This window comes from Macaca fascicularis, chromosome 13 (genome assembly GCF_037993035.2).
Source record: "Macaca fascicularis isolate 582-1 chromosome 13, T2T-MFA8v1.1".
Classification (NCBI taxonomy): domain Eukaryota; kingdom Metazoa; phylum Chordata; class Mammalia; order Primates; family Cercopithecidae; genus Macaca; species Macaca fascicularis.
The window spans coordinates 9,791,517-9,807,408 of record NC_088387.1 but is presented as its reverse complement, the minus strand read 5'-3'; the positions used below and the strand labels follow the sequence as shown (position 1 = coordinate 9,807,408).

General features: G+C 47.2%; 1 protein-coding gene across 5 annotated transcripts in view; it reads left to right on the top strand.

The window, feature by feature from the left end:
• Positions 1–15,688, top strand: part of FHL2 (four and a half LIM domains 2) — a 76,879-nt gene extending 61,191 nt beyond the window's left edge. For 4 of the 5 annotated variants that reach the window (XM_005575182.3, XM_045368681.2, XM_005575180.5 and 1 more), the window contains 4 exons: positions 2,567–2,741; positions 8,799–8,968; positions 13,048–13,234; positions 15,080–15,688. In XM_005575182.3, the coding sequence (XP_005575239.3) occupies positions 2,567–2,741; positions 8,799–8,968; positions 13,048–13,234; positions 15,080–15,231 (684 nt within the window). In that variant the 3' untranslated portion in view covers positions 15,232–15,688. The remainder of the gene's footprint in view (positions 1–2,566; positions 2,742–8,798; positions 8,969–13,047; positions 13,235–15,079) is intronic. The other variant, XM_065526721.1, reaches the window with a different exon arrangement.
• The last annotated feature ends 204 nt before the right edge of the window (positions 15,689–15,892 follow it).

Sequence of the window (15,892 nt, the reverse complement as noted above, 5' to 3'; positions counted from 1 at the left end):
TAACTTTTGCATCAGGAGGACTTGAGCTCAAAGCTTGGCTTAGCTCCGTGCCAGGTATGTGACTGGGCAAGTTACGGAACTTCTCTGACCTTCAGTAATAACATTTACCTTGCAGGGCTGTGCCGTGCCTGGAGCCCGCAGATGGGGTAATGACGGTCATCACTAGTGTTTCAGATGTCTTTTTGAAGCTGGGGCGTGTGCGTGGAAAGAATGGAGAACATGCCTCTTCCTGAATGATGATGATGTCCATGTGGATTGTGGGCTTTGCTGTTTATCATGAGTTCACATGTGTAGACATTAACTCAAATCAAAGCAGTTTGTCCTCTATTTCATTTGTCAAAATAACCCATAAAACACAGGTGATTTTCCCCTCAGATTTCTGAAAATACTTTAAGCTAAAAATACAAGAGACAGGGCAGCCCTCTGCCCTCAACTCCCAGTGTATACCCAGTTTGGGTTCTCAAGGATGGAGAGGACTTGGACATTTGAGCAAGCTGCCCTGGAGTCCCCGTGAGAGGCAGTGCCTACCCCAGGGGACCCACGATACTCAGGGGTGGTGGGCTCAGCTGAGAACTAATCCCACAGAAACCAGGGCATTTAGTCCCGCTTTGAGAGCACTCTATGCTCGTCTCACCTTCATTCCTTTTTTTTTTTGAGACAGAGTCTCCCTCTATCACCCAGGCTGTGCAATCTCCGACTCCCAGGTTCAAGCGACTCTCCTGTCTCAGCTTCCCAAGTAGCTGGGACTACAGGCACGCACCACCACACCCGGCTAATTTTTGTATTTTTAGTGGAGATAGGGTTTCACCATGTTGGCCAGGTTGGTCTTGAACTCCTGACCTCAGGTGATCCACCCACCTCTGCCTCCCAGAGAGCTGGGATTGTAGGTGTGAGCCACTGTGCCCTACCTCTCCTTCACACGTTATTATCTTGCATCAGCAATAATCCTATTCCCAGATGTTCTAGGAAGTAAACTTCCAACAGGGACAGCACACGAGGTCGCCCCTCACAAAGGCCATAGTCATGACTGTCTTCCAAGTGTCTCAGCGTTCACATTTTTAAAATTCCTTGAACTAAAACAAAATGCGCAAAGAGATCACCAAATCAAATAACTTTAGTTTGGTTCCAGGTTCCAGGAAAACACACACACACACACACAGATACTTCAGCAAAAGAGAACTGTTTGTTCTGGTTTTGGTTCCGAGTTAGTTGGTGTTTCAGGACTTTCTAATCAAGGCTAAGATCCATGTTTTCACATCCTACACTCAGCATAACTCCAGCTTCGACTTCGGTTTCAGTAACAGAGACACCGTGGGCAGGCTCTTCTTCAGGGCCATCGCGAGAACAGCCCTCCTGCGCCCTGTTCAGGATACTTACCAACCGGAAGCTGGCCCAGGAAACCGTGCAGAGACTAATATTCTGTTTCTGCCTCATGAATAAATGGATGATGATTTGAGGTCACAGCTGGAAACACAAAGACAGCGATAGAAACATATTCTTTCTAAGATGAAGCTGGGCATAAATAGATTGTTATTTTAATGTTTTATTGGCACTCTAAACATGCCGTATGTCATTTTTAAAAGGCAAATGTGGAAGGTTCTCTTATTTCTCAGGCAAGATGAAGCCAAGTGTGGAGTCGAGTTTTCTGCAGGGCTCCTTTCTGTCTCTCATCTTTTACTCAAAAGCATACATCTGTCTTCCCAGGGCCTCTCCCATGTGTGCCCAGTTTTTGTCTCACTTCTCTCACCCTCACCCCCTTCCACTCCCACACCCTTACCTGTCCCCCAGTCTGAGCACTTCACTCTCCTGTTGAAAAGCAGCTCGCCACTGCCTTCAGGATCAACGGAATCTCTACGCAGACATAAAAGGCAAAAAGGCAGCCATATGTTCCGGTCCAGCCAGGCCGGGGGGCCCTCCCACCTCGCCCCCGGCCTGTGGTCCCTGCAATCTGACGTGCTCCCCGTCCCCAGATCTTCTGTGTCTGTGCCCTTTCTCTGCCTGAAATTCCCCTCCTCCCCCAGCTCACTGCCACCCACACAGGTAGCACCCACACAAGCAGTCTGTCCTGACTCTTTCCCACCCGTCAGTCCTTGGGCCTCCTTCTGGTGAACATCCCGACACCCAGAGCCTCTCTGCCACACCGGTGATCACGGTCATCTGAGTTGGGCAGGGCTCCCTCGGGCAAGGACCTCCTGCAGTCTGTTTCTCTGTCACCGGATGTGGTGTGAGACGAATTGATAGGTGTTCATGTTTTCTGTTTCTCTTTCTTGCAGGCAATACCTAAGGGAAATCCCTTTGTTTTCGAGAAGCATCTCTCACACACAGACACGTGCATACATGCACATCTGTCTAACCTGTTGCTCCAAAATGCAGCAAGAGAAAAGCAGCCTAGTCCTCATTGATTTCAGCAGTTAGGTGGTCCTGGGGCATGAATGTGGGTGCACCAGGGTGCCTCGACCCACCTTCATTCCTTGTTTGCCCTGCAGATTTGCAAGGGGCCCCAATGCTGTGGGGTCCAAGCCCTCCTATCCTGCCTCTGACTGTCTCGTGTGGTCTGGCTCCACAGGACTTGTCCTACAAGGACCGGCACTGGCATGAAGCCTGTTTCCACTGCTCGCAGTGCAGAAACTCACTGGTGGACAAGCCCTTTGCTGCCAAGGAGGACCAGCTGCTCTGTACAGACTGCTATTCCAATGAGTACTCGTCCAAGTGCCAGGAATGCAAGAAGACCATCATGCCAGGTCAGGAGACACACCTTTCTCATGCGTGAGCCAGTCTAGCTTCAGGCCTTGTGCACGTTCCTCTGACCCCCTGTTCACATTGACTTGGTTCCAGACACTCGTGTTGACTTTCCATTTTTACCTTGAATTACAGAGGAGTATTTAGAGTCCTTACAAAGCAGGCACATAACGGGTTCTATCATGGGCAGTAACGGGATCTTTTTCCTATGCACATGGGGCAGTGTTATGCATTCGAATTGTTAAGAGTAAGTGAATGGTGGGCATTCCCCTTAAAAATACATCTCCTGCATCAGCCCCCACTTTCCCACCACCATAGATGGTCTCTCTTTTCTTCGCTTCTACCTGCTGAATGTGTACTCATTCAGTTATTTCACCAAGTGTGCATGGTGCTCTTGCGTGCCAGGCACTGGGCTCAAGCCGAGCATCCATGGGGTGTGAGCCGAGGTGCACCTGGTCCTCTGCCCTTGTAGGGTTGGTGTTCTAGATGGACAGTCAAAAAGGGCACAGCTGCAACTGGGCCAGGTGCTGAGGACGGCAATAAAGGTGCCTTGTGTGTTGATAGGACTGTGTCCCTCATGGGGTGTGTGTGTGTGTGTGTGTGTGTGTGGCGGGGGGGAGTTATTTGTTTTTTTGTTTTGTCTTTTATGTGGGAGGGCAGAATCTTTTATTTTGAAAAGCAAAGGGGACAAAAAGATATGGAATTTCAAAATACAGAAAGAAGTTGGGCATCGTGGCTCATGCCTGTAATCCCAGTACTTTGGGAGGCTGAGGTGGGTGGATCACTTGAGGTCAGGAGTTTGAGATCAGCCTGGCCAACATGGTTCAGTGGTGCAATCTTGACTCACTGCAACGTCTGCCTCCCAGGTTCAAGAGATTCTTCTGCCATAGCCTCCTAAGTGGCTGAGACTACAGGTGTGTGCCACCACACCCAGCTAATTTTTGTACTTTTAGTAGAGACAAGGTTTCATCGTGTTGGTTTGCTTTGTTTTTGATAATAAAGAAATACTGAAGAGACTGACATATAGGAAATAGTTTTAAAAGATATGTAGGATGCCAGGTCTGGTGGCTCACCCCTGTAATTCCAGCACTTTGCAAGGCTAAGGAGGGCGGATCATGAGGTCAGGAGTTTGAGACCAGCCAGGCCAGCATGGTGAAATCCCATCTCTACTAAAAATACAAAAATTAGCTGGACATGGCAATGTGCACCTGTAGTCCCAGCTACTCGGGAGGCTGAGGCAGGAAAATTGCATGAACCCGGGAGGTGGATGAGGTTGCAGGGAGCTGAGATTGTGCCACTGCATTCCAACCTGGGTGACAGAGTGAGACTCCATCTTGGAGGAAAAAAAAAAAAAAGACATGTAGGATAAGGAATCATCATTTTTAAAAAGGCAAGGAGGTTATTTGACCTTCAGTAAGATGGTTTCTTACTGCTACTACATTTCTCTGGTTAATACAACTTAAAAACAACTGTGACACACTATGACAGGGAAGAAAAATGCCCAGGCTGACACAACCCCAGCCCTGTTGGCAGCTGTAAGGGAAGACAGGTGGCGGGGCTACATGGTGACTTTAGATGAGGCAGCTCCAGGCAGGAAGGCCTTGTCCAAGATCACATGGGTCCTGCAGAGGCTGGAAACTCGGGCCCCAGTGCTGTGCGACACTGCGAATGAGAACCGAAGCCTGTAGAAAGCCAGGCTGACCTGTGTCCTGCCCCACAGGGAGTCACTGCAGAGACACAGCACTCTCAGTAACAACAAGAACCACAACATGAATTGAAAAACAAATTAAACCCTTACTAGTTTCCTGAACAAGGGCCCAAGGAAGCTTCCACTGGGGAGTCTAGGGGCTATTTAAGACTTTAACTGTTAGCACCAACCATGACATAAAAAATATGCATATTTCCCGGATTTTGAATTTTTCACCTGTCTTGACTTTCTGTGTTTGTTAGGTTCTCCAGAGAAACAGAATCAATTGCAGAAATATATACACATAGATACGTATATATGGGGGGAGAGAGAGAGAGAGAAAGATGAGAGAAAGATGAGAGACAGAGAGAGAAAGATGAGAGAGAGATGAGAGACAGAGATGAGAGAGAGAAAGATGAGAGAGAGAGAAAGATGAGAGAGAGAGAGAGAGAAAAAGATGAGAGAGAGAGAGAGAGAGAAAGATGAGAGAGAGAGAGAAAAAAATGAGAGAGAGAGAGAGAGAAGGATTTATTTCAAGGGATTGGCTCATGAGATTGTGGAGGCGGTAAGTCTGGAATCTGTAGAACAGCCCAGCAGGCTGGAGGCTCAGGGAAGAGATGATACTGCAGTTCCAAATGGGAGCGTTTGAATTCCATAGGGCAGCAGGCTGGAAACTCAGCCAGGGTGTGTCTATTGCAGTCTTGAGAAGAATGAGTTGCCCTTAGGGAAACCTTAGTCTTTGCTTCTAAGGCCTACCACTGATTAGATGAAGCCTGGCCCTGATACGTGGGTAATGTGCTGCACTCAAAGCTTACTGACTTAGACGTTAATCACATCTAAAAAACGCCTTCACTGCAACAAATAAACCTGTTTTTTTGACCAAACAACTGGGTACCAGAGCCCAGCCACACTGACACATAAAATTAACCATCACACCTTCTCTTTCTTGTGGTGTTTACTGGGGAGGGAAAGAAAGGAAAAACATGATCAGATAAGAAGTAAAAGCCCAATGTTCAGTGAGGGGTAACCCATACTGAGTATCTGAGAATTAACTGGCCAGCAGTCTCTTCTACTAAGGAATGAGGGAAGCTGGAATTCAGGCTCTGTGGTAAGAAATGCTGTGTAGTAATAATAGCAACACAGCCACAGCTACTGGCCCCTAAGCACACACAGAGGGGTCGGACACTGCTGCTTTACCGAATCCCATTTAATCTTCAGTGTCCCCTGGGTTGGATGGCTTCATCCCCATTTTACAGGTGCCTCCGCCAGAAGAAATGGACTGAGCACCAAAAGCAGGGTGTCTAGAAGAATCCTGGTGTATGCAAAACAAACAAACCACCACCAACAAAACGCTGAATCAAAGCACTTGCCTGCCTGGGTTTGATTTTTAAAAGTGTTCGAACCCATTTAAGATGAATATGGGTTACAGCGTCAGTGCACACAGCTTTTGCAGTGAATTTACATTTAGAGGACGAGTGAAAAAACTCAACCCGCCAGCGCCACACCCCTACACAAGTCAGTGTCCTGATGACTAATCAGGAAACTGGAGTACCATCAGAAACCCCAGTGCTGGGGTTTACCAGCTCTCGCGCCCCTATTAGCAGACGTTGCTTACAGATGCACCACAGCCTCTGCGCATGCGCAGACTCCAGTAGCGATAGTGTCTCCAACCCTGCAACCAAATTTCTGGCTCCTCATTTGCCTTTTTTTTTTTTTTTGAGACAAGATCTCGCTCTTTCGCTCAGGTGGGAGAGCGGTGGTACGATCACTGCTCACTATGGCCCTGACCTCTCGGGCTCGAATGATCCTCCCACCTCAGCCTCCTACGTACCTGGGACCTCAGGCACACACCACCACACCCAGCTTAATTTGTTGTTTTTTTATGTTTTTTGGTAGAGATAGGGACTCCCTATGTTGCCCAGGCTGGTCGCCAACTCCTGGGCCCAAGAGATCTCCCGCCTTAGCCTCCCAAAGTGCTCGGATTACAGGGCTGAGGCACCGCAGCCAGCCTAATTTGACTATTTGAATCCGATTAAGACATCCCTTCCTTAAGACTGCGCTTCGGTCTGCGGGAGACTCGGTTCAGAGTGTGCGATTCAGTGCGGAGAAGGAACGCCCCTGCCACCTGCCGGCGTTGCTGCATATGACCACGCAGGCCTGCGGCCAAGGCTGCCACCTTGCCTGAGATGTGCACGCGCCACCTCCCTGAGGCTCCAGGTGCCCCGTGCATTCCCTGCACGTAGAGTTGCCCTCGAACTGGTGTTATCTGATAAGACTTATTTCAGAACTCGCCAAGAATGTCACGAGAGTCATAATTGCCCCATATTCATTGGCAAAATCCTTTGGCTTCTGGGCTGCTTGATCAGAATGAAGGTCAGAGATCCAAAGAGCAAGTGACAAAAGTATGCATGGAGGTGGAAGAATATCTTTGTGAAGTGTGTATCAAAGTCCTTCCACTATTTTTACTTGAATTTCCATTGCTTCACGTAATGTTCGTTTTAGGATTCATCACCCCACAATCAAATTCCATTGATTGTACAGTTTAGTTTTCAATTTTAAGATCACTGCGTGTCATCAACCCAAATTCCCTCTCACACATTGCCCCCCACCACACACCCCGCTTATTTTATATAATCTCAAATGTCTGGTCTTGGAAGGACAGGAAGCTGAGAAAATGATCCTAAATAACAATCATGTGATAATTCTCAGCACATTCCTAATTACTGGAGGACAGACATTTCCTGACCAGCTTTCTAGCCAGCTAAAATAAAACCCCTAGCTTTGTCCTTGGGACCATGAGATTTTGGGGCTGAGAGCTACGAACTAGTCTATAGACTCCTATAAGCCACCTGTGTTACTGCAGCTGCTTACACCTGGTCTGGCGCGGGCAGTCCCCCCGTCGGCTTGATTCCCCATCATTCCCTGACCGCTAGTAGAAGTCACATGTATGTGACCCTCATGCCGCAGTCCCCAGGGATTGACAACATTTTTCCTTCAAAAACCAGATAACTATTTGGGGCTTTGTGAACCATACAGTCTCTGTCACAACTACTCAACTACCACAACTACACAACAACTCTGCACAACTGCACACAGTTGCACACTACTCTGCCATCTAGCATGAAAGCGGATGGAAACCATGGAAGTAAATGAATGGGTGTGGCTGCATTCCAATAAAACTTCATTTGAAAAGCAGGCAGCAGTCTGGATTTGGTCCTCACACAGGGGCCAGGCCCCTCAGCTAGTCCGGGCACTTCCAACACTTTCCTGTTTCTTTGTCCCTGATACTCATTTCCCCAGATCTTTCTTTACATTTGCTTTACACGAAGGGTACTTGTTTACATGCCTATCTGGAATCATCTCTTACTATAAATAGATACACTTCTTTCTGGTAAACAAAAATGAAAAAAAGGTCAGTCAACAAACACCGAGCATTTGCAGTGAGTCCAGCTTGGTGGTGGCAGGGGTGACCCGTAAGTGTTTCAGTTCTCTAGAGCTCCTCAGTTCACTTGGAGAAATGGTAGAAATGTATCAAATGCTAATAGTTACTCAAAAGACAATGGATGGCACGGGTTTAGGCAATTACTAAATGGGAGGTACAAGTAACACATGAAGATTTCAGCCAGGCATGGTGGTGTGCATCTGTAGTTCCAGCTCCTCAGGTTGAGGCAGGAATTTCCCTGGAGCCCAGATGTTCAAGGCTGCAGGGAGCCAGGATCATACCACTGCACTCCAGCCTGGGTGACAGAGCGAGACCCTGTCTCGAAAATAAAAAAAACTACATGTAGGTTTTAATTATAGCACTTAGCACAGTGCATAAAATTACCAACATACATCACAACTTGGTTCAACAGCCAGTATGTAAAGTGAGTGTTGTAGAGGCTGCTCACTGAATCAGGTTAGAGGTTCCAGGTTCATTCACACTCCAGCCATTTCCATCCTGCTGCGAACCAGACAGGGCGTTCTTTATTAGGTGTGCAGTAGGTGAATACAGTCCCTAGACTCCAAAAGTCATGCTCCATAGAAATTAATCGGAGCTATGCCACACTTCCCTTTATACTTTGCATTGCTGAGGCAGACTTAACTTTTTTTAGATTTAACATTCCTAACCACGGTTTTCAATAAATAAATGTTAAGTACCTAAAATGTACACGTGTTGTTCTAGGAGCTGGGTGTACAGTAGTGAACCAAAAGACAAAGTCCATGCCCTGCACAAAATAGGAATTACCTCCATTTAGAGGTGAGCCTTCAAGAGCTGAAGTGACTTGCTCTGGTCATAAAACTAGAGGGTGGCAAGCTCTGAAGGCAATTGCTGGGACTCCACGCCCCTCTAAGCATAACTCTGCTGTGTTCCTCTTGACCCTGATGACAGGTACCCGCAAGATGGAGTACAAGGGCAGCAGCTGGCATGAGACCTGCTTCATCTGCCACCGCTGCCAGCAGCCAATTGGAACCAAGAGTTTCATCCCCAAAGACAATCAGAATTTCTGTGTGCCCTGCTATGAGAAACAACATGCCATGCAGTGCGTTCAGTGCAAAAAGGTATTTCAGATTCCCCCTTGGCCCTTGCACATCCTGGCCGGTTTGCCTCCACGGTCCATGTCTGTCAGTTCTCTTTCCAAAAACAAGGATACCTGTGATACTGGAATGGCGTGGGAGCTGTGCCTGTCCTGCCTTACATGCCGAGCTTTATCCATTGGGTCTGGGCGCCCATCCTTCTTTCAAAAACATCAACGCTGTTGAGCTCCTGTGATCAAATCGCTTAACCCTGCCTTCTTCTAGACCATTCTAAATATATTCTTATGTCGATGACCTGATGGTAGAGGGAAGGGGAGCCACTATCCCAAAGCTGTCTTGTTCAGCTTCTCTCCATGAATAAACCAAGAAAACAACTGCAAACTTGAGAGGGAGAGAAAGATGGAAGGAAGAGGGGGAGAGGAAGGGAGGGAGCAGGGAGAAGAGAGAGACGGGATGTGAGAAGAAAAGTAAAGGAGAAAAGTCTGCCCCCGTGGATATGGGACAGATCATTTATCAAATGTATCTACTCTGGCCAGGCAAGGAGGCTCATGCCTGTAATCCCAGCACTGTGGGAGGCCAAGGCTAGTGGATCACCTGTGGGAGGCCAAGGCTGGTGGATTACCTTAGGTCAGGAGTTCAAGACCAGCCTGGGCAACATGGTGAAACTCCATCTCTACTAAAAATACACAGCTTAGCTGGGCATGGTGGTGCACCCCTGTAATCCCAGCTACTCGGGAGGCTGAGGCAGGAGAATTGCTTGAACCTGGGAGGTGGAGGTTGTAGTGAGCCAAGATCACACCACTGCACTCCAGCCTGGGTGACAGAGCAAGACTCCATCTCAAAAAATTAAAAAAATAACAATAAATAAACTTAACTACTCGATCTGTTCCAGTCATGGCTCTGTTAGGGTTAAAGAAAGAAAGGGAACTGCCTATCTGTAGGAAGCCAACTCTCTGCCCAGTTGCCCCCCGACCTGTGCCCGTCAGGGTAGAACTTGGTTTTCTGCTGTGCCCTCTGACTCTCACACACACGCAACTCTGATTATGCCGTAGCTTCCAGCGTCTCTGTGCTGTTAGGCTTTGCATCAGCCTGTTGAGTGGCACCCTCCCACGGCTCACTCGCCCTGGGCAATGCCAGCTGTGGAACTCATTGCAGGTTCTGTTTGCTCTCAACCTCTCATTGACCCTGCTTACCCAGCTTCTGCTGTGTTGCCCTTGGGGCCTCTACCCTTGCCTCTTGGCCATGGAGAAACATCCCAGTGCCTCTACCTGTACCTGGCTGGCCTGGGCAAGAATGTCCCCCTTGCCTGCACCTTTTCTAAGTGCTGAGTATTCTTACCAATTTCCATTCAGCCTTTCTCTCGTTTCCATTTTTTTTTTTTTTTTTGGAGACAGAATCTCACACTGTCACCCAGGCTGGAGTACGGTGGCACGATCTTGGCTCATTGCAGCTTCTGCCTCTCCAGTTCAAGCGATTTCTTTTGCCTCAGCCTTCCAAGTAGATGGGATTACAGGCAAACGTCACCATGCCTGGCCGACTTTTTTGTATTTTTAGAAAACACGGGGTTTCAACATGTGGGCCAGGCTGATCTCGGAACTCCTGACCTCAGGTGATCGATCTGCCTCCGCCTCCACTGCACCCAGCCCCTTTTGTTCTTTACTGTTATTTTAGATTTTATTTCTCTTAATTTCCTCTCCATTTATGCTTTTTTTTTTTGAGACAGTTTCACTCTGTCACCTGCGCTGTAGTACAGTGGCATGATCTCAACTCACTGCAACCTTTGCCTTCCGGGTTCAAGCGATTCTCCTGCCTCAGGCTCCTGAGTAGCTACTCAGGCTCCTGAGTAGCTGGGATTACAGGCAGGCGCCACCACCACACCCACCTAATTTTTGTGTGTGTGTGTGTGTGTGTTTTTTAGTAGAGATGGTGTCTCACCTTGTTGGCCAGACTGGTCACGAACTCCTGTTTTTTTCTTTATTCTTAGATTGAGGTCTCATTCTTGCTTTTATTTTAGGAACTCTCTTCCCTGTTCTCTCCCCTTTTTATTTTCATTTTGGTTTGTTTTTCTCATCAAGACCTAACAGAAGTTCATCTGAATTGCTCTTCCTCTGTCATCTTTCCAGTGTGTGCTTTATTCATTTGCGGAAATGAAAGCAACACATCCTTCTGGGATGCATGCCTTTTGTGTGCATGTTCGTTAAATACACACAAAAACCTTCACGCCAGAAGCATCCATTCCTCGACATGAACTTGGCCCTCTCAGGCACTGGGGATCCGATGCTGGACAAGATGCAGACACTTAACTGCAGTCTAGCTGGAAGTACACTCCAGTGTCAAACCCGTCAGTCGTTACTAAGCAGTGTGCTGTGGAGGAGAAAGGCAGAGTGTGGAATGGAGGGACCTCAACTCATCTGAGGAGTCGGGGGCCAGGGTGGCGTTTAGGGAGGGAGTCTCTGAGAAAATCATGCTATGCTGAGAGGCATCGAGTTAGCTGATGTGGGTGGGAAGCATGGAATCCGGAGTGAGGGAGGACTGAGGACGTATGTTGCAGGCAGAGGAGACGTCTTACACACACAGGCTACTGATGCATATGGATGCGTTGCAACCAAGCGTGTTTTGTGTTCATTCTGTTGTGCGGTGGGGTGGGTTATAGGAAGATGCTTTATGATTCATGGTTTAATGAAAAGAATACAAGATAGAAGGGAGTCTGGAATTCTAGCTCCTGCTTTGTCATTAACCAGCTATGAATTCTTCAGCAAGTCACTTTTTAATTTCTCTGAGTCTCAGTTTACTCACCCATAAAATTAGTATCTTTCTTACTTCACAAGCTTTATGTAAAGACCAAAGGAATTACTGGATGATACTGAAATGTTCAAAAAATAAAAAGCAAAAAAGCGTGATTGTGAGGTGCTTGCACTCCATCTTCCATGGCCTTCGTTTGCCAAGCTGAGGCCACCTACACTCCTTTGATAGCTTACTCAGCTCCACCACGCACGCATTTTTAAACAGAATGTGAGATGCAACATTTGGAGAAAAATACCAGGTAAAATTGAGGTACTGATGGCCGTTCCACCTTGTGTGGCTTTGCAGCTTCACCTCACAGATGTTCTAAGACCACAAGACGGGTGAGAATGAAGGCATCTGGCTGATTTTTCCCAAAACTTCCAAGATGCCCATATCTTCTTGTGGCATCAGCAGGTGCCAGTCCCAGCTGTCCTTTAAGCCTTTTCCTTCTTTCACCATAAGTGGCTGGAGAGACAGGCTCGTGAGTGGCATTGGAGAGGTTACCACTTGCCAGGGTTTTTGTTTTGTTTTTGAGACAGAGTCTTACTCTGTTGCCCAGGCTGGAGTGCAGTGGCATGATCTTGGCTCACCGCAACCTTCGTCTCCAGGGTTCAAGCGATTCTCCTGCCTCAGCCTCCTGAGTAGCTGGGATTACAGGTGCACCACCACACCCAGCTAATGTTTTGTATTTTTAGTAGAGATGGGGTTTCGCCATGTTGGCCAGGCTGGTCTTGAACTCCTGACCTCAAGTGATCCACCTGCCTCGGCCTCCCAAAGTCCTGAGATTACAGGCATGAGCCACCGGCCCTGCCAGGCTTCTAAGTAAGGACTCCCCATCAACTTGCCTATTTAACATCATCACCCTCACTTCCTGGATGAGAAAACTGAGGTGCAGAGATCTTTATTATGACCTGCTCCCAGCCACAGGTCTGGTAAGGAGTAGGATTAGGATTCAAGCCCACGTCTCCTTGATGCTGTCTTCAATCCCGACCCCTCCACTGTGCTGCTTCCCTGCTCGCGAAGGTGGCAACGCCACTGAGGTGCCCTGTGCCTTAGATCTCCAGCATCCCTGGGAAGGGCTGAGGGCAACCCCCAAGCTCCAGTTTCACTAATGGGAAAGCCAGGGCCTAAGACACTGGAATGAAAGCGTGTGGCGAGGGTAACAAGTGACTGTGAGGTTTGTAAAGCAGCTTCATGGTGATGTTTAACAAACTGGACGTTTTCTGAATGAGGATCTTGCATTGTCCAGTGGCAGTAGTGAGACTGAAGATGTCTTGCAAGCAGAGAGACCACACTAACTCTCCCACTCATCCCTGCAGCCCATCACCACGGGAGGGGTCACTTACCGGGAGCAGCCCTGGCACAAGGAGTGCTTTGTGTGCACCGCCTGCAGGAAGCAGCTGTCTGGGCAGCGCTTCACGGCTCGCGATGACTTTGCCTACTGCCTGAACTGCTTCTGTGACTTGTATGCCAAGAAGTGTGCTGGGTGTACCAACCCCATCAGCGGTGAGTGTCCCGGGGTCCCCACTTCGAAGAGGGATTGGAAGCTTGAACAAGGCCTAGCATTTTAGCATGTGACCCTGTCTATATCCCTAAACTTCCCAGACCTCCCTAAGGCTCTGAACACAGCAGACTTTTCTGCCTATCTGCTTTCCTCTCCTTGGTGCACTGGCTATGCTTCAGCAAGTAATGATTACTTCCTCTGCAGCCCACCGGATCACAACCGTATGGCCTGTGCTCTGGTTTAGTTTCTGCTTTGGGTTGGATTATCTCTAAAACTGCAGCCTGTGAGCCTGTAACACCACATAAGCACAATAAAAACTGGCCTTTTCAGGCTTAGCAGCTGTACTGTTTTCTTAGAAGTGTCCCCTAGCATCTTAGGGGGACGGTTGTACTCCAAAGCATCTTAGTGGGAAATTTCTGCCACAAGGCCACAGCTATATGAGGGCAGAGGGTACATTCTAAGGAGTTTTTCATATTGTATTCCCCCAAATGATCTGGCAAAGTGAGAGCCCAAAATCTGGCTGGCCGGCAGACCAGGCTTCTGGACTAGACTATTAAGCAGGCTGGAGAAATTCAGTGTGGAGAACAGATGACTTCACACTAAAGTCCTTTAGATGGTCACCACATATCACTACACAAATTAGTGACTGGGTGGGGAGAGAAAAGTGTGTCTTCTATAATAACACAGGAGAAGTTTTATGATGTGGGATTTTCAATCCCACTGCATTCAGTGGAGTGGTTCTTCCCTATCAGAGGAAGGTGGCAGACACATGGAGTACCTGGTGGCCTGGCTTTCCTATGTGGCTTTTCAGTGTCATTACAGAAACACATCTATACACCCCCTGTGTGCTTGTCCTTGACTTTCTTTTCCCTCAGGCCTAGAACGAAGTTCACCTAACTGAGCTAAATCACCTTCCCAGGTCACTAAAACAGTTCTCTCACGTATAATGCAGAGCTCATTACATTTCCATGTGAAATTAAAATATGAAGAAAAGCATAGTATTTACAGTTTACCTATGTTAAAATGTCTGTTTCTGGTCCTTTATGCACCACATTTCCCTTGGAATCATTTAGGGGGAAAATGCAATCTTTTGCCAAACATATTCATCTTTAATGCTGTTTTCAGCAGTAACTTCTGTTGAGGTAAATGTTTATAACATTAAGCTTTATAAAGTGATACAATCTATATAAAAGCACTTCCAAATGTAAAACGTTAGATATGAATGTGAATTGCGGTTATTGTAGCACTGAGAAAAAACACTAGGTAAAACCAACTGTATTATAATCAGGGACCAATGTACCTTAAATATTTGATTCCATTCTATCTGTCTGCAGCTTTCTCAGGATCTTTCTGCTGCAACAATATCCCTCTCCCCTCATTCCTACCCACATCGCACTTTACCTGTGAGGCTTTTCCTGGCCACCCCAGGGAGGATTAACTTTTTCCTCTTCTACACTCCCTTTGGTGCTTCAATCATTAAATCATAAAAATTTGAGCACCAGGCAACATGAGGCACCTAGTGAAGGCATAAGAGAAATCTGCTTCCTGTTCTCACAGAGTTTCATTTTGTGGGAAAACACATAACAAATATAGTCAGCATTCTTTGATGCACTTATCACATTGTTTTGGAACCAGTTTCTATCTCTCTTCTGATATTCACGAGATCCTCCAGGCTGTGCATAGAATCTGATTTATACATGGATTCCCAGCACCCATTCACTAGAAGTTCACACTATCCATATTACACAATCCAAACTTTGAAATGGATCAAACCACAATTCCTTCTTCAGTCCCAGTTGCCTGATTCTAATTTTCTTCATCCGCTATTATTTTCTCTCTGTTAACAGGACTTGGCGGCACAAAATACATCTCCTTTGAGGAACGGCAGTGGCATAACGACTGCTTTAACTGTAAGAAGTGCTCCCTCTCACTGGTGGGGCGTGGCTTCCTCACAGAGAGGGACGATATCCTGTGCCCCGACTGTGGGAAAGACATCTGAAGTCAACATGGAGAAGTTGCTGCTTGTGATCTCACACACAGATTTTTATGTTTTCTTTCTCACCCAGGCAATCTTGCCTTCTGGTTTCTTCCAGCCACATCGAGACTTTCTTCTAGTGCTTTTCAGTGATACTCACGTTTGCTTCAACCCTTTAGTGCTTTGTGCTAGTTCAGTCCCAGGGAAAGAGAAAACTCGCCCTAGGCCCTAGGTGGGAAGATGGTTTGAAATTTTTGTAATCGAGTAAGGCACACCCAAATGTAAAAATCCTTTTGAATGATGTCTTTATAAATCTTTCTCTCACTGCCTATTTAAGTGCAATTAATGTATGCCACGAACTTGAAAGTTTTCTAAACTCAGTAAGGTAATGACCAATTGGTATTTACAGCTCTGTAACTTCCTGTTGTGTCAAGTCTAAACCAAGATTATGTGACTTGCAATAAAGTTATTCAGAACAAAATCTTTTGCCAGGCACAGTGTGTGAAATCATGATTAAAGGTTGAGGCACTGAGTCTAAGTAACACGTCATTGCATGGTCCGATGGTCACTGTATGAAGTGCAGTTCCAATGGCCTGGGGCATTGCCAACTGGAATAGCATCACATCACACCCTTTATTTAAAGGAAGCTTCAGTCAACACCAGGCACCTCTTCCTTGCTACCTTC